This window comes from Daldinia childiae, assembly GCF_008694065.1.
Source record: "Daldinia childiae strain JS-1345 chromosome Unknown Scaffold3, whole genome shotgun sequence".
Taxonomy (NCBI): Eukaryota; Fungi; Ascomycota; class Sordariomycetes; order Xylariales; family Hypoxylaceae; genus Daldinia; species Daldinia childiae.
In genome coordinates, this window is record NW_022984644.1 from 288,571 (window position 1) to 307,229 (window position 18,659).

Here is an 18,659-nt window from a genome sequence, read left to right on the forward strand (position 1 = left end):
CTATTTCTTAACCTTGCCCTTAAGTAGTCTACTGGATGGAAGCGTTGTATTTCCCCCCACGCAACTAAGGCCGATGATTGGGCCGTTTGACCTCAAGTGCTTCTGCAGTCGTCCCAAAGGAGCAGACTTGTGCAGCTTCGTTACGCGTGGTACCTACTATGTAGTAACGAATCGGGGGACCCTTTGCGGATCAGAATCTTCACCTCTCGTGACCTGAGCAATTGCATTACCCTCCTGCATTAGCTGGTGTCAATTCGATGCGAAAATATACAATATGGTTGAAATGTGTCAAGCCGTCTTGGCTCCACTGTCCTCCCACTACGATGAATAGTAAACCATGATTACTTTGTTTTTGAGATCTTGTCTTCTATCCAAATATTAGAAATAAATGGCCAAGAGAATTGGGCTAGGCCATTCTAATTTGTGTTATTTGTGAGAGGCCTAGTGTATGGCAATTCTCACGCTTGGCAAAGCAGTCAGCCTTCTGAGGCTCTTGGCTGAACACAAGATCGGCAAGTCATTCTCTATGTATGAACAGAATTATCCTTTTTTTGTTTCGCTTGGCTGACTACTAAAGCTAGAGTCGCAAGAAATTAAATTAGCGAGATCAAGACCTAGGTAGCGCCTCGTCTTTCCATATCCCCATTAACGGGAAGGTCTCTAGTCCTCATTAGTAAAAGGGGCTGGTCCAAATTACTTTGAGGGATTTATTCCATAGCCTCGGCCACGTATCGACATGGTTACCCATGGGGTACGTATCGGAAAAAAAGGAACCAGTGTTGGATTTTCTTGGGCGAGGCAATCAAGTAGCGTCTAGCAATTCGGTTACCGTCGATGACATTGAAATGATGACAATCATGAGAACTGTAACTAGCATAGCTCGAATTTACTACTATAATTGTAACCGGGCGGTTAGTGATCTCTGAGTGATCTCCCTTATTAATGAGAACCTCCAAACGTGGCGTCTCAATCCATGTTCAACTAAGAGAAAAGCCTCACAGCCTACCGTTGTTGTCAGCTTCAGCAAACTAATACGGAAGTGGCGGTGAATAAGCTTTTTAGTGATTAAACCATCTCGGTCAGCCAGCGGAATTCATAAGTGGTTTTTTTTTTTTTGGATGTACCAACAAAATCCAACTAGAAATACCAATCTCGCCTAGGTATATGGAATGCACGTATGTACATAGAAGTAACTCGTCCCGTGCAAGAAATCTTCCCAGTCTGCGGGAATCATGACGAACAGACGTTGGGGCAAAACTGTCAGCAAAACATCTAAGCTAACATATGTATAAGTCAACACCATTGGTGAGAATCTCTCCGCCTCCAGGTTTTCCCCACGCCAGCGAGAGAAACCCTTGTGAATGTGCTCACCGTCGTGTGCTGTCTTACCTTCTTCGGGGTCAAGGGAGTCCCCGGTTATTCGTCATTTGCAGGAAGCTTGTTTTGGTTGTGAAGGCAGGCTTGCGAAATTAGCCCCCATCGACGGCACAGACCATGATGTTCATCACGAGCCAAGACGGGTACTAAAAGTAGTGCGTGACAATTACCCCTGCCCAACGCTTCATCCCGTCTTGTCAGTATCCTAGAGACACCCATCTTTTCGACACCCTTTTTCCAACGCCTTCGTACACAATTTCTAGCAGGTCGACGAGACGTGCGTGTAAGACATGCCTTGTACCGCTGCTTACTTTATCCCACGCGACCACTCTACGTATATCAGTCTCTTGCTGAAACATGCAAGTTGTAAAAATACCTCATGCTAATACTTCTAGACCGCGTTCCAGCACGTTTTGTTTCTGTTTATGTACATCGTACAAGATGACAGTACATAGAACTACCAACGTGCTCGGGAAGTACCGCAGACTACATAGCCGTCCCAGGTATCATACCTATCCAACGGCCTCCTTTTCAAGGATGGCGACGGCTGCCGGTTATGAAGGCTGCCAATAAGTCCGACGTGCCTTGCTGTCGGCTGCGTGACTCGTAAAGTCCCACTGCCGTCCCTGCCAAGTCGATTGTGGTAGATCAAATCTCTTGGTATCTAAAAGGACTGGCTTACAAGCTCGGTCCGACCATACTTGGCGTCCTCTAAGAAAGGGATCGTGTCCTTGGCATCGCTGACGGGCAAAAGCAGTCAAATTAGCTACCTAGGATCCCCCTTCCCTCCTTATGTATAAAGGGGGCAGCCATTATTACTGCTATGGCGCCGGTCCAGCCCGGAGATTCGTTTACGGGGCCAGAGTGGCTTCGGTCGGACTGCGTCTCGGAATGCAAAGGCACATTCCCTACTTAAACTTAACTACCTTCCGATGCACGCACCTTGCAAACAAAAAAGGGGTCCGGGGATGTGCGACAATTATGCACATCAGCTGAGAGGATCTCTAGGAGGACAGTGCAGTGTTGCAAATTAAGTATGCACATATGCTTCTAGACGAGGCGAGCGTCCGCAGTTACTTTGCGTTTCGCCCGAAACTGGCGGGTTTCGCAGGTGGCCGCTTGTCTAGACAGTTGCGTTTCTTGCCAAGGAGATGTGCAACGTGCCTCAAGTTCAAAAGGCGACGATTGTGTCTCGCATATCGCACCGCGCGTCCTTTTGATCGAGTTTGCCTATGCTACTAGTATCAGAAGTCAAACATTAACATTGCCCGCGAATCGACGGATAGAGGAATGTTGCCAAGCTTCAAACTTGGTTCCTGCGACTAGGTTGACGTGTCATTGATATCCACTCTCGAGGAAACGAAGCCTTAAAACACATTCTCATTCCCAATTATTTCTATCCCTGATTGACCGTATACTGTAACGTGTTGATACCAATCCCGAAACGGATGAAGTCTAGATGTAAGACTAGATGTAAGACCTGAATCTCGCTTCACTTTGAAAGCCCATTACCCCGATCGGCATACTCTGTCGTGTCATCATGACGGCAGGATGGTGATACACCCGCTGCCGCTGACGACGGAGCCAAGGACGGGCTTACATATACGTCAAACGTAGTTTCGACGCCCGAGTACGGCACAACACGGTCTCTAGCTTCTACCGGGTGTGTTTCGGGTAGCCCGAAAAAGCAGTTTACTTTTTTTAAGAATTGTGCAGTTTCTATCTCTAGACTTAGTCGTAACCAAAGTGACACTAATTCTTACAAGGGAAATCCTCCTTACAATCCTTCTATGACCCAATGAGGCGTCTATACTTGCGCGAACTGCGATTTTAGGAAGTCGATACGCCTAGTTGATCAAACTAAGTCGCACCATACTAGAATTCGTTAAAATGTCCAGGGTACAGCATCCGATCTTAGCTTCATATATTTCTATCATGCCGTACGCTATGGTATATGCGGGTTAGATTGAGATGGATTGGGTCGATCTCCTTTAATTCAAACCACGAAGCCAAAGTTCAAAGCTTATGGAGAAACAGCGAATAGACGCAGGCGCTGTCGTACACTTTAACGATGGTCCAACTTTCGACTTCGCCCAGAATAAATGATATATACGATAACTCATCGGGAACTGCGTAAAAATCCATGATATGGTGGCAAACACTACTGATAATGATAACCATATTCCTCTCTCTAAGCCATAAGGATCACCACGAGACAAATATGATCTCGATTCCCCAAGCTACACTCGTCTGAAACTTTGTGGTACTTGCCACAAAACGTTATGAAAGTTTAAGCGAGCGAGCAAGCAAATCGGTTCCATCTTTCGAGGAAGCGGTCAGTTTTCATTTCTGGGGGTACACATTCGATAGCCTAAGGACGATCAACTATACATGATCATTTAGTTACTATAAACTGTGTCAACTTGTATTGGATGCTACGGATGCTACCCCAATGTATACGTGTGCTAAGACCACCAATATACATGGAAATAATATCTTGGCCATTATGCGTAAGAACATCATCAATAAGGCTTATACATGGAATCCTTAAAGTCCAACTGGACAGTAAAGGGCCGGCTTTGCTGGAGTATACACAGCTAGGGCTACTGCGGGAGCACCTTAAAACCGTATTCATGGGCGGTGAACTGGACAACTTCAAGTAGTCTTATCTGTTCATCAGACCTCGAGTCATTATGAACTTGATACTAGACGGCTTAAGGCAATCTCATGCATCCCAGAATATGCCTCTAGTTACTCTCTACCGTATATAGTCCCTATACAGAGAGGCCGTTATGAACGGTTAGAATAACACTATACGCATACCCCCACGGCTAGTCTTCCGGCATACGTCAGGATCCCTTATCCCATGTAAATCAAGTCAAGTGTATCTATTCTCTATGCGTTCTCAGAGGGCCACGGAAGCCGGTTTCCCTTGACCCGATGTTAACAAACCAACCCAGACGCTAGATTTTAGATGCGTCTACACTTGCAGTCTTAGGGCTAACCATATAGCGCCACCAATCGCTGTTAGTATGGTTGAAGCAGCAAGCCAAGGCATACAATGACCCTATCGGCTTATATACCGGTACCGCTTCTTTACTCGCCCTTTACATAAAAATAAGGTAAGGTATCTACCTAGGTAGGCAATTACATCTCACAAAGACAACGTGGGATAAATGTTTTTCTTTGCCCGATTTTATATAACCAAGTAGCACGCATATTAGAGCAAATTCTACCCGCTGGGCTTTACTACCAAGGCCGCGTGGTCGTCTTATCATGCATGTTGGCAATGCATCATGTAAGTCACGGAGAAAAGAAAGGGAAAAGTCAGCCCACTTGGCCAACTTTTTTTATTATGTACTTCAGTCCTCCATTAGAAAAGCAATCCGACTCGGCTGGGTCTGGAAACCGCCACATGTAATATGTAAGCTGACCAGCATGCTCCTAGAGGAACACGAAGCCTCAATAGTCTATTCTAGTACTACTACTTAACCACGGCCCTCAACGCAATGTTTTCGTCCATTGAAGAGTGTACGCCACAAATGTTGTTGGTTTCCCCAACGGAACCTATTGACTGGTCTTTGAGGTAGCGCGTTTACTTCTCCCCTAATATCGTACATGTAAGCTTCGGGGTTCTGCTTGCTTGCGGTGTTAACTATACCAAACTTCTAGTCAGCATAGAATTAGACCTACATGAAATAGGGAGAAGAAGAAAGAAACTAAGGTTCTACGACAGCTGGTCTATGTTTCATGGCCTCACATGTGTGCTGGGACAATTCAATATGGTCAAATTTCGGGGAGTAATCCCCCCCCCCTTTTTTTTTTGCTATTTTTCTACTTTTCTATAAACCACGGACCAGCCGCGGTGCTCTAAGATAAGCCCACAAGCTTATGTTTAACAGGGTGTCCTGTAGATCTTGGAAAAGGCTACGATGTCTGTTTCATCTAGAGACGTACTTACAGCCCGCTGTATGCTCTAGCCGTAGCTAGCACTTGAAGGAAGAGCGTAGGAGGTCTGGAGCACCTTATACTGTTCTACCTCCAAGGGCTCAGTTGACCTAATGGCCATCACGTGTATCCGAGCTATCAGAGCCCGATGAGCCCGATGAGCCTCGTCGCTCTCCACTCTCATCGTTCGCCCCTTTTTTAGGATCCGTGAACATAACGAGACAATTTTGGCAGCGGGGTGTCGTCCGATGGGGACATTGGGGTTTGTATGGGTTTGAGCAAAGGCTACCACTGCTACGCCACTGGCATTGGCAGCATACGAACCCAATGGGTTGGTGGAATTCCGTCGTGGGAATACTGGGGGTCTCCATGTTGATGGTGTTGTGGGTGTTGGAAGAACTCATTGTCTTTAGTTGATTAGGGTAAGTTGAAGGCAAGCTGGTAATGACTTGAAGAAGATTGTGCTACAAATTTCGGAATATGGAATATGTCGTAGGCTCTTGAAGAACTGGTCGATGTGGTTGAAATTTTTTGGAGAGCCATTTACGGAATGGCCTCCTTAAGTAAGTAAATTAAACAATTGCTGTCCAAAACCATCGTCGCTTTTTCATAACTAGACCTGTATTTGGTTATTATTCATGAATAGATTCGTAGATCGACAGTAAACTTGCGCATTTGAAAGTGATAATTATATGTCACACATATCAGTAGGCCTGTCTACTTAATTATCTACCTACCTAGGTAAGTATTATATATCTATAAGTTCTCTGCGGGAGTTCAGGTTGAGGAGCCTTAGTTTGCCTTAATGTTCCTTTCTTCACGCGGAGAGATGTCTCGTGAGTCTTAAACTGGTGCGTTCTTCCCGCGGATTTAGCTGGAATCACGGGACCCTTGTCTTGAACATAATAATATCTCACCTGGTTGATGGGTAAAGGAAACTTTCAAAAGACTAAGTTACGAATTCTGGTGAGTTATAAGTACATACTGTTAGCTTGGTTGTCACAGAGAACAAATAGAACGTCACACTATATTGATATTTATAGAGAAGATAAGCCACCAAAATTATCATCTACTATGTCAAAAGTTGATACCACGACAGAATTCAGTTATATGTCTTACCTAACTAAGCTCCTTTTGAGATTCCTTTATATTACGGTTGAATTGGGAGCTATAGTTTAAAACTTTCTTTCGTATTCCTTCTATCTTTTAGGTTTGGCGGGATCTAGGGTCTCGTATACGGAGCAATAGGAGTTAAGAGAACATCGTTTAGGGAGGCATGTATCTATTTAATGAGATTTCTTAGTCTCGTAAACTCAATCATAAATTTAATGAGTATTTTGAAGTAAAGCAAGCAAGGTTAAGTACGTGGTCACTAACTAGTTACTAGGTATCAACTCTACCCTCATAGTCATAAGAAGACGTTACAGTCACATTAGGGATTAAACCTGCAGATTATAGGCTTAAATATATAGAATGCCAATCCCACAAGCTGAAAATACAATGATCTGCCCCTATGATAGATGCCTAGTATGTCTCATAAAATGAGCTCCATAGTCTCGGAAGATAGCTAATGTCAAATGGTAAGATGGGAGGAATTTCGAACCCTTTAATCGTGTCTAGCCGTGCTTCTCATTCGGTCATTGTAGAGGCTAGGCACCCAATAATGATGCCCTTCCAGGATGTATTAAACTTAAACAAACCAAGCAGAAACACACTAGTTACAAGTAAATCTTCCAGATACTTCTCCAAAAAGCTTGACGTTGAAATTGGAAGAGGAATGAATAGAGTAGTTAGCCAAAATATCTGTTACATATATGAACCTATTTGATAGTATACCTGTTTGGCTTTTTGACACCAGCCAAGATTGACTGAGGATAACCCATATATCATTAGGTGGACCAGAAGGCATGGATATAAGTACATTATCCTGGGAAGAACTCTAGCCCGAGCTATTGGAATACATAGCTTTGCATATTGGAAATATCCTTTGTTTTAGATGTCTCGTCCAGAATCCTAACACTAGGCTTTAAGTAGCGAAAAGGACATGGTTCAAATAATAATAGCCCTATCTATTCAATACCCGCACGTGTTCTCACAACCAGGCCTTCAGTCGAAACAAGCCGGAATTATTGGTCCTATTAACACAAAGTTTTTGATAAGCTCGAGGATTTAATAAACAACAAGCATGATTTGGAAGAGTAGCGCGGCATCCAGACTGCGCCAAGCCTAGAAAATTACTCTATGAGAGCTTAATGACGCGATTGAAGATATTTTATGTGGAGTTTAGGGTTTCTAAATGATCTGAATGGGAACTACGGGCTTGTAGTTATGAACTTTAGACTCATCGAGTCTATTTATAAAACACGTCTTCCAGAGAAAAACACATACAGTTCAATCCATATTAGTGTAAACAGGCATCTAGATACTCAGTTAATCGGATTCCGAATTCTTCTTCTAGAAGTATCTATACTAATTGACCTGATAATATTTATGCGTTGGGTTTGCGGTCTTCCTAATCAAGCTGACCGGTAACGATGGAGTAGTAGCACCGAGGCCGAGGCCGAGCCCGGTACTCCGGCAGGTCCGGTTAACTAATGGAACTAACCGTGGTAGTTAAGGCCGCTAGACCGCATTTGATCAACAATTTCGAGGAAAGGTTGTGTGTTTACACATTTGGATCTTATTAAGTTAGGTAAGGTTTTGAAATATTGGATGTCCTAACCTAATATGTGCCGTTGCGGTGAGACGCCACAAGCCTCGGCGCGGGAAGAAGCGCTTCCACGTTTGGTCCACGCCCTGTTTCTGTAACGGTTGTTTATGATTTATCTACGAAACACAACATATCTGATGGTAACCTCGGACGATAATCTTATCTACTAGCCAAGATTATCCATACCAAGCGGATACTGCTGGCCAGAGCGTGTTGCGGTGAGAGCCGCAACAGGCTGAACTATTTGAATTTCTATGTTATAGTGGGTGACGTGGTCTAACCTTTGGCTGCAGCATTACGAGACTAGGTATCAAAAAACCGGGCCAATACTAGTCTTGAGCCAAGGAAGACATGCTTAGAGAACGGTTTGGTGGCTGGCTGTTCGTCTCTTTGCATAGGTATCTTGTACGGAATACACAGCTTCGATAGAGTATGTTATTTGAAAGGTTGCCGATGCCGGCAAGCTCCAGATCCAAATCTACTACTAACCTAACCCTCTCCACACTTTGTGATATCTGGCAGCTCGGCAATCTCGCCGTAAAGTCTGGTCAAGTCTGGTATGTTGATCCAATTCGACAATGCGTGCCAATTCTTGCTTGCCTCGCTTTAAATCTAAACTGTAGGCACTTCAAGCGGTGTATCTGCTGGGTCATGCCTAGGCAGCTATATGGCCGACGCGTCGCATGACTTGCAGTTATAATGATGGAGATAATGATGGAGCAGTGATCCTTTCGGTAAATTTATGGCACCTCCAAGTGAGGCCGAATATGAAGCGGTGAAATTTTTTGGCCGCATAACTTAGGCGCTCACTATGTATCCAACTTATTAGATCCCAGCCCTCTGATTTTCCGTCAAGGGCTAGTCTTGATCACAAGGGATAATTGTCCGTGGGTTATAGAAATCTGGTCTACATTCATTGTTAGTGTGCCCTAACGATACGCTCAACGAGAGTATCGGGAGCCATTTTTTGGTCTAGAATCTAAGGAGCGCATAGTTAGGTGCGTTCGAGTTCAGCTAGCCAATAATGCAAGAATAAAACGGTATTGACTTGAATATGGAGACTGTGACAGTGAGCTATTAGCCCGACCCAGTCCGCACAATTAGAAATGGAGTAATTTTACCATGGGAATCCAGACAAATTAGTATCTCGCGTGACCTTAAAGCTAGCCTTTACTGCATGTTGACGACGGCTTTAGCGGTCTTTGATATTTTATTAGAAGAGGGGAAGTTCAGGGGACTAAGTTTATTCAGCCCTATGCTTAGAATCCATAACGTATGGGGATAATTCTTCTAGAATTGTTCCAGCCTGGAGGGCTAAATTTAGAGGGAACTATTAGGCCTTTATTCGTAAGAAGTAAATGGTGTTGCCAGACAATTTTTTTTCTTTCTTTTTCTTTTTCTTTTCTTTCGCTTGGTAGATCCATTTAGTACTGGGTAGTAGAGATTGATGCATAGTGGAAGCGGAAGAGACGTTCTACATATCTTGGCGTTTCGTGACGATCGGGGAAGAAAAATAATATGGTGTCCAAAGGATCAGCAAAATCTCAAAACAGTAAACCCCCATGAAAGCCTGCACTCACACGGTCTTCTAGCAAGCGGGGTTATTGATGATAGTTATTATGTTTAGGTAAAACAATGGTCACGAGAAATTACATAGTCTTGATGTGGGCGAGGGCGGAACTGGTAGAAGAACTTCCCGAGCTTTAATGAACCAATGAATACCCCTTAGAGATCGGGCGCGGTCGTGGGGAAGAGGAGGGGTTCTCCATCAAATAGGGAAAGTCGTATTTGGCACTACCACCAGGGTCCTTAGAGGACCCTTTAGAAGACCCTTTAGAAGACCCTTTAGACATTGGTACCTGGTAAATAAATTAATGGGCAATCTAATTTGGGCAGGGAGCAAACACTTCCGGAATACTAAAGGGGACCCTGATTTGATATAAGCACTTAGGTAGTTTAGTAGTAGGTAGATGAGGAAGCTATCAGCAAGACAGTGCGTCAACGGGCGGGAGGTCCGGTAAAGGAGAAACACCCTAAGCGATGGACTCCATGAGGGAATAAACGTGTGGGGTTAGGAGCTGGGTAAGAAGCTGAACGCATGTCAACTATTCTGCAAGTAAGAGTTGCTGTTGGGAAAGCTCTGATTGGAGGATTGACGTTGTTTCGCATCTTGGGGGGTTTTATTCGAAGCTCCCGCGGGCCGTTCCCTTGTAGGCTGATAAATTGTTCATTGGCACGTTGGAGTAGTTGGTAGGTTGACGATAATCGGCCGCGCTGGCGGAGGACGATTGGACAAGATTGGCAAAGCAATATTTGAAGGCCAACCTCATATCTGATGTACTTAAGGTATTCAAGGTAAAATATCGAGTGCAGCCTATGTAGGGTTGGGCACTTATCTTGCTAGGTGATCGGACTTTCACCTGGCTGGCTGAGGGTTGCCATTGTCCACTAGATGACGGCATAGTATATTAGGTAGCAGCCCCTCGGTAGTAGAGTAGGTCCATAGCAAAAGTCGATGTGATAGAAATTGAATTGTGATATCCATATATTTGATAGCTACTTATTCGTATGCAGTAGTTCCATACCTATGTATGTACATGTATTATGCATACTATGCATACATAAAGGAGGTGGGTGATCTACGTGTGCCACTCGACATGTCGAAAAGTAATAAGAGGCAACAGAGACAAATATTTGAGGAATATCAGATAGGAAAAGGATCTGAAGAGGATTGACGAGATTGGAATTGGGAATTGAGTGAGAGAAGATGAGAATAGAAATTTGGTTGGACGAGGAGAGTGGATAGTGGATAAAAATTATTAACTAGGCTTAATCTAGGTGGTTGTGTGGAGAAGAAGAAAGGACGTGGCAGACGTTGAAAAGAGCCCTGGAGGTCTTATGGCCCCGCTGTCTCCACTGTGCCTGGCAGTGGACAGCCCTGGCGGGACTGGCAGATCCGCTCCGACAGGCCGTCCGTGTTCCGTGTGCTCATTGGAGATTGCCCCTCTGGAAGTGCCACCGGGTACCTATTACCAAGTACCTATTCAGCCATTTAGCGTAAAAAAAGGGTTCTAAAGCAGGAACATCATAACATGTACGTACCTCGTGTGCCTCGTGTGTAGCTGTGTACCTAATGTAGCTGTGTAGCGGAAGGAGACAAGCATACTCCCATTCAACTTTAACCCCTGTAAGACCCGTATTAAATTAGTTCATCTTCCAAATCCCTCCATCATCGACGTACTACAATTATTATCTACCCGGTACCTACCTCCCATCTCTTTGCGCCCCATCTTGCTTTCACCTTTTAACAATAACTCTCTCCCACAAACCCACACAGCCAGTCCTAACTAAGCAAATGCAAATACCTATCACATGAGCAAGTCCGAGAAGCAAACAATCAAAAGAAATCCACATATATTCAGATCTTCGTCTTGTGAAATATGAAATAGATGCTGGCCGAATCTTTCATATATCGCAATCAGGGAAATTTATTGTACACGTAGACTGGGCAGAACTGGGCTTACCTCGGCATATTATCCCACCAGCTTGCTTAAACGTGCCATCTATAACGACCTATCGCGGCCTTATCGAAACGATCTCGAAACCACGAATCAGAGTTTAGATTTCCGTTACTGCATCGGCTCCTGCAGCATATAGACGAGCATAGACGAGTATAGACGATCAAGACTTGAGCTTAAGCAGCTGCCAGGTGGTCTCACATCACAGGTCCCCAATTAAAGCATACTTTCCCTTCCCCTCGGGTTGGCTCAATTGAGGGTTTCGTACCCCTTGCCGATCAAGTTACCGTTGTTGTCGAATGAGGAGCTCGATGCTGGTTTATTTCCTAGATTACAACTACGAACGATCTCCCTGCCGAGTTTCTGGAAATCTTGTCACGACTTAGGGAAACCTAGATTTCGATATCGTAATCAACCGGGCCAATATTTTGCGATACGCATTAATATCTACCTCAACGATATTTCCCTACTTCCTTCATCTACGGCTTACTTGAAACTGTCTTAATCATGCTCACTATGACAAGATTACCGTCTGACTCCTTCCCGCCGTCGAGCGCTATGCTCGATCCAAATCCACGTCCCATGTCCTTCGCCTCCCATCTTAACGGACACTCTTCAGCATCAGTAATTTCTCCGCTATCTCTACCGCGCGCTTTAAATAATCTATCTTACTTGGACGAGTCAACCCTTGCAAAGTTACCGCCTCCTGATCATACACATTCGCCAACAATTCCCGTAATTGCGCAGTCTCAACAGCAGTATCTTTCTCCACGTCCAAGTTCCCCGAACGGCCATCGAATTGGGTCTGCTGCAACATCTCCGTCTTTGGTACCTAGCGCCACCTCCTCACTAGGCAATATGAGCAGTCAAACTCTACTCAACCTGCTACAGCGCAGGGAAGAGCAGAATAGAAAATTGATTGAGAATTGGCGTGCCGAGCGTGCCCATCTGGAGGCTAGTCGCACCCGAGCCGAGGAAATGTATCAGGAAGAACGGGCGATAATTGACGAGGAACGAATGATATGGATTGAAGAGAAAAGTAACCTCCAGAGAGATTTGTCTGAATGGAAAAAAAGGACAGAAGTAGCTGAAAAGCAGAGGGACGAGATGGTGATCCTGCTTAGGAGCATCCAGACTCAAGGCACTCAATCAAAGATATCGTTTGATGGTGCTGCTGAGTCTACTATGGGCTCTCTCAGAGGCGGTGGTCTTAGCAGCGCCGAGACCCATTCACAGTCAAGTGTCAATTTTTGGAGCCCATCAGACGGCACATCTCCTAAAAGAGTTTTGCCCGGTGAGCTTCACATCAGCGAATTTCACGGATCGACGACGATGCCAGAGTCGAGACCTTTTATTCCCTTGGATCCACGTATGCAGGGCTCGTCACCAGGAGTGAGCTCGCCAGTGCCCCAGCAAGATCGTGTTCCCTCTATCGATATACAGGAGGTCATTCCTGGACTGGAAGGAATCCGAGTTAGGCCGGATATCGTCCAGAAGGCGACATTTACCGATGATAAGCCAGCCGAATTATCTCCCGAGTCAACCTTACTCCCTGTCCCTGGAGCTAAGCAGGAATCAATTCGTACACGTGTTGTACCAGCTGATTTGACAAAAGAGACGCTCCAGGCTCCCGAGTCCGATAGACTTACCATGCATGCCGGGCACACACCGAACCACTCTATCTCCTTATCTAGGCTCCATACCGTTGAGTCTACTGAGGTAGTTAACACAGCTGACAGTTCTGGCTCATCAACCCCCAAGTGCTGTGCTGCGAAGGATAAGCAGGTTCAAGTGCCCGAGAAAGTCGCGGACTGTCAGACATCGTGTTGCGGCCTTAAATGCCCTAAAGCCGCCGAGGCTCAGGACGAACTCGAGGATGAAAGAGACAAGGATCCGGAATTAAAGGGGCCATTGACCCTTCGCAACCTTCCAGCCGCTGATGAACCATTTCTCAAGGCTCTTAATGACAAGCTTGCCGATGTTATCACTCACGATATGACTCCTACTGTCCTTAAGCATGGGAATTATTTTAGGCCAGCTGCATCTGAGCCAATTATCGAGACCGGTGATGATGGTGCACACGATGCTCGTGAAGAATTAGAAGAGAAGGAGCAAGAAATTCCGCTAAAGTTAAAGCAATCGAGTAACTTTGGCGCTCCTCTTGGGCAGCTTCGAAAGCCAGCATTGTAGTAGATGCGTTCCGGTAGTTATTGTTACTAACGTGATGAGCGATCTCGTCTATAATACGTTATTCGCACACAATACCGTCACTTTCTTTGTTATTTTTACTCGACGGAGAGATTTTTGCACAGACAGTGGAGGCTGTTTGTCTAGTTTTGAGCATACCCACAACGAGCTCTATAAATTTCCTTTTTCCTATGACCTTTGAAATACCCCAATACCCATGATTCTTTTTTCCCTTTTCTCTTCTGCGCATGGGAACTTATGGGTCGGCTTATGTTATGGTTGAAAGGCGACGAAATTGGCATTGAAAAGGTTGCATGAAGGGACGGGATTCTCCCTGAATTCTACGGATCAGCGTTTTTTGACTTGTGTGTTGGTGTGGTTTCTCTGCTTCAGGAAGCATATAGAAATATGGTGATCGGTCGGGTTTGATTGGCATTTGGGCTGAGAAGATAAAACCGTGGCAGACTGGATGTTGCACGTTGCACATTGCACTTTAGACCTTTTATACCTTGGGCGGGGACCCCCTTGTCTTCAGCAAGAGAGGCGAAGAGAAATGATGAAGAAAGTAAGCACTTTAATGAAATAGGTCTGTTTATGAGCAGAGGCAAGATTATACGTTTTAGGACCGGGCAACTGGTTTATTGAGTCTAATACAATGTTAGCATTTTCTCGTATATCTATCTATCATGTATCTTCACTCCGTGCTTGAAAGCTACTAAGGACGATGTTCGTGTGACATTTCTATGCTAAACTGAACATTGGCCCGTATTGGCCGTCTCCTGTAGGTACCCTCAAATGCTAGCCCGCGATATGTAGTACAATCTAGAGGGGCTACATGATCGGTATCGTATAAGATTGACCGAATGAAATATATCAAGTGGCGAGTGATGCCAGGGACAGAATAAGACTAGCTTCGCGCAATATACTACGAAGATCCCCTTGACGACTTGATTTCCAGCCGATGTATTAGAATACTATATGAATTACGTGCTGAAGTATGTAGGTATACAAAACTATCCGTCTATCATGATGAGCATTAATAACTACCTACATATTTTAGCTTTGCTTCCTTGCTTTCGAGCGCGTCCTGAAATTCTAAAGCGTTCGCCACACCGTCAAACGCCAAACATGCCACCCCGCACCCGGGAACAAATTTCATTTTTACCGTAACATTCATTTCCTCTTGTAATCTCATGCCCCTCCTTTTGTACCATACATTAGGAGTGTCATTACTGTCATTACAATTGTATTTGAATGCATGTATAGGTAGGTACCAAGGTAAATAGGTAGGTGGTAGGTAGCTTTGTTTAGCTCAACTTCTTGCCCATAAACCCGGCCAGCTCGTCCAGCAACTCGACGGTCTCGGCGGGACTTGCGATCCAGGCGGTGGTGGAGACGCTACGGGCCTTAAAGTCATTACTGCCGGCGCTGAGGAACTGATCGCCGACGTGCAGCGTCTGCTCGGGGCGGATGCGTGTACGCGCGCCGTCGCCCCCGAACCACTGCTGACACACGGATACACCCCAGCTCTTATCGCCGATGTCGACGAAGACGTCTCGCCCACCATTGAACGCGCAGAACGGCACTACTTTGTTGTCGAAGTCGCGCCCGCCTACGCTGAGCTCTAGGATCTTTTGGACTACTAGGACAGTTTCTTCGAGAGATTCACGTGGGATACGCACTGTGGGTGAGCTGGGGATTATGCCGACGGCGCGGTCTTTGCGCATTAGAGTCGCGGGCAGGTTTAGGTTCTTGATGCTATCGCGCAGGGCAGCTTCGGCTACGTCTAGGAGAGCTGTGATGCCTGCGTCAGACCAAGATGCCATTTCTGCTGTCAGCCAGCGCTCCCGGGGCACGGGGGATAGCAGATGAGGCGACGTGGGGCTGAATTCGAAGAGGTAGTTTGCCTCGCCGCCCATGATGACGATGTTTTGCCTCTGCTGCGGCGTTAAGACTGTGGAACTAGCAATAGCATCTAGGAGCCCGTGCAGACGGGCATAGTACTGTTCGGCCATGGTATAGCCCGCAGCCGTGACGATGCCGATCTTGACGTTCTTGCGCATGAGGTCGATCATGCGCGGGATCACCGGGCTAGTGGGTTCCAAGCTCTCGCCATCATCATAGAGTGTGACGTCTCCGTCGAAAGTGGCGAGCTGGAGGGTGCTCTGTGTAGTCACGGCCATGAGCTGGGCCGTATTGAGGACGAGGCGCACATCGTTAAAGGAGGGGGAGACGAAGCGGCGAGATGAAATATATCGCTTGCGGTCCTGGAACTTGAAGGCGGCCTCTAGAGGTAACCGGGTAAAGAAGTTGCCTATAGTCGGGACGAGGAGCTTGAGCTTAGACGGGACCCTGCTCGCATTTAATTGGTGCGTTACTGAACAATATACGTCAATGACTGGATTGGAGTTTGGTTCCGGGGCGGGGAAGGCGAGCGTGAGTGGACGTACTGTGATCATCAATCATCACCTCGACGTCCCTCATGATCTCGGCATAACGCCTGTGCGCCTCTTCGGACATATGTGTCACGTTGAACCCATTGGCTTCAAAAACACCCGTAGGCTGGGAGTATAATACGAAGGGAACCGCCAATAGCCCTTTGATCCATTCTAAACATATGTAAGTTAGTTATCATGAAGTGAACGAGATGCTGATTGGAGATATGTTTGGGTAGGTTTTGTGAGAGTAAGTTCATCGCTGGCATGTTGGTGTGGTCTTGGGGATATCCGATATCCGGAAACCCACTTCTAACGATGATCATAAAATTAGGTAGTGATAGGGAAGGATATGTGAGAACCACATTGCTAGGTTATAATACCTATAAACTGATCTCGTCTGTGCGTCTTCAACGCATCTATAGAAGCGTCCGTATTAGTTATTGATCTGGTGCTTATAGCGGAGGAGAGAGTCTGTGAAACTTGAACTCACACTCGACCCTGTATCTTGAAGTCATTATGCCTAAATTTACAATTGACTTCTGCTATGAAGATGGTTGAATGATTGTTAGTAAAGAAGGCTAAAAGAATAGCGACGAGAATGAGTAGGTAATTATGGAAAGGGATGAAGTAAAATAAAACGGTGTAAGTAAAGGGGTACATACGTAGAATCATTGATCACGAGGTTCCGATTGACTGGAGTGCCGGCATGCGTTTGTGGGGCGCCGATGCAGCGGGACATCCAACCCACTGGGAAAGGCTGGCTGGAAGGGCTGGGCTGGAAGGACTAGTGAGCCACAGTGATACAGGCGCTAAGAACTCATCAGTCATAGCGTCATTTTGGTGACCGATTAGTGCATGAAGTCTGGGCCATTTGAGGCTGGTACTTAAGGGTATCGAATGTCCCAAGCATTAAAGATTAAAGTTTCTACTTTCAATGGTTCAATCTTGATGAAAACAACATCATCAGAAGTAAATCGGATTGGTATGTTTATAACATTAAACTGTTGGAACAGAAGATAATTATACGACTTCTAAAGAACGAGATGTGGAATTGATTGTTTCATTTCAACAAACTATCTCAGACAGACATAAAACATGCCGATAAAACCTTCACATGTCTATTCAAAAGCATTGAACATGCCATAGGATAGGTACATGTTTCGAAAAGAAGTCCCTCCTCTGGTTTGGACCAATCCGATTTTCTTACAATTTCAACGCATTTTAACCTGTAACCTCTCCTACACCCCGCCGGGCATTTCCTATATCATTAGTCTAAGGCGCCGGAGTCTGAGTAGCACAGGCAGCCGTGACTGTCCTTAGCCGAGTCATGCAACCTTCAGGACAAGCAGTCTGGCAGCCGTCCACAAAGAGAGCGGTCTTAACTCCAGCGCAGCCGCATGGGATGAGCAGCTCTTTCTGGAACGTGCAGCCGGGTACTGGGCACAACATCGGATCACAGTTGCTGGGTCTGGTAGTGTGTGTTACCGTCGGGCAAACAGCGGGAGCAGTCGTGGTAGGCTGGTTAGGGAGTGTGGTGATGGTGATGATGAATGATGTTGTAGTCGAAGAGCTTAGGGAGCTGATAGTTGGCGTGGGCGAGTATGGTGGGCGATGAGTTTCAGGAACCACAACCTTGGGGTTGACAATGGCCTCTGCCGGAGCAGCGCTGACAATACTGACGACACTACTCTCGTTATTATGACGAAGCTTAAGGTCAAGCGTTGATGGGAAACTAGTTGGTGTCTTACCTGGCTAGCGCCGCCACAAAACCGATGAGTACCTTCATTTTCGATTTTTTTTACTATTTCTTCTATCAGTCAACGTGGTTGAGCTTGTCATAATGCAAGATATTACTAACAATATTCAATATAGTTGTACTGAATCTTATTGTTGGCTTTCGTTGATGGAGAATAAACTAACGATGGATAGATTTATATGATAAACTAAGTCGTGGACAAGCTGTCTCTTATATACGCGCATCTTTGACGTATCGCTATACTCCACCCAGATCGATTTAAATAGCATTAGGCCTGCATGACTCGGGACCTCACGACTGTCACCCGTTCAAGCAGTCACTCCGGGTGAGATACCATTTTTCGCGTTCTTTCCATCCTTCCGGAACGTGTCGTATTCTCTTACTGCGCTAGTGACTGCAGACGACAAGACGACGGTTTCCGAGGTGCAGTGTCGGGCATCGGTTTCACGGTACGGTTATATTACAGAGTAACCCAGGTCTTCACGTTGTAAAGGTGCCGAGTTATTTTTGGCATAACCTTACTTTATATTAAAGCCTAGGTCCGGAGCTCTACCCATGTTACAACATACTTGAGGGCTGTCAAGAGTTCTGATCGCACCGCGAACACCGGAGAACGATATGGGTCCGAAGAGTCAGGCATCGGAACATCGATACTAAATAGAGCCTCGCTCAAAACTTGAATTTATAAAGGAAGTATGAGACTCATAGAATTCAAAACTATGTAG

At 45.6% G+C, this 18,659-nt stretch overlaps 2 protein-coding genes across 2 annotated transcripts; one reads left to right on the top strand and one right to left on the bottom strand.

The window, feature by feature from the left end:
• Nucleotides 1-12,411: 12,411 nt before the first annotated feature.
• GL218_02834 (uncharacterized protein) lies at nucleotides 12,412-13,743 on the top strand (the record flags this gene model as incomplete). Its single annotated transcript, XM_033579371.1, has 1 exon — nucleotides 12,412-13,743. The coding sequence occupies one exon, from the start codon at nucleotides 12,412-12,414 to the stop codon at nucleotides 13,741-13,743; it is 1,332 nt and encodes a 443-aa protein (XP_033436363.1).
• A 1,304-nt stretch (nucleotides 13,744-15,047) lies between these two features.
• On the bottom strand, nucleotides 15,048-16,693 carry GL218_02835 (IMP-specific 5'-nucleotidase 1; the record flags this gene model as incomplete). The annotated part of the gene is made up of 4 exons (XM_033579372.1): nucleotides 15,048-16,117; nucleotides 16,191-16,349; nucleotides 16,559-16,594; nucleotides 16,669-16,693. 4 exons carry the CDS (start codon nucleotides 16,691-16,693, stop codon nucleotides 15,048-15,050), a joined length of 1,290 nt encoding a protein of 429 aa, XP_033436362.1.
• Nucleotides 16,694-18,659: the final 1,966 nt, after the last annotated feature.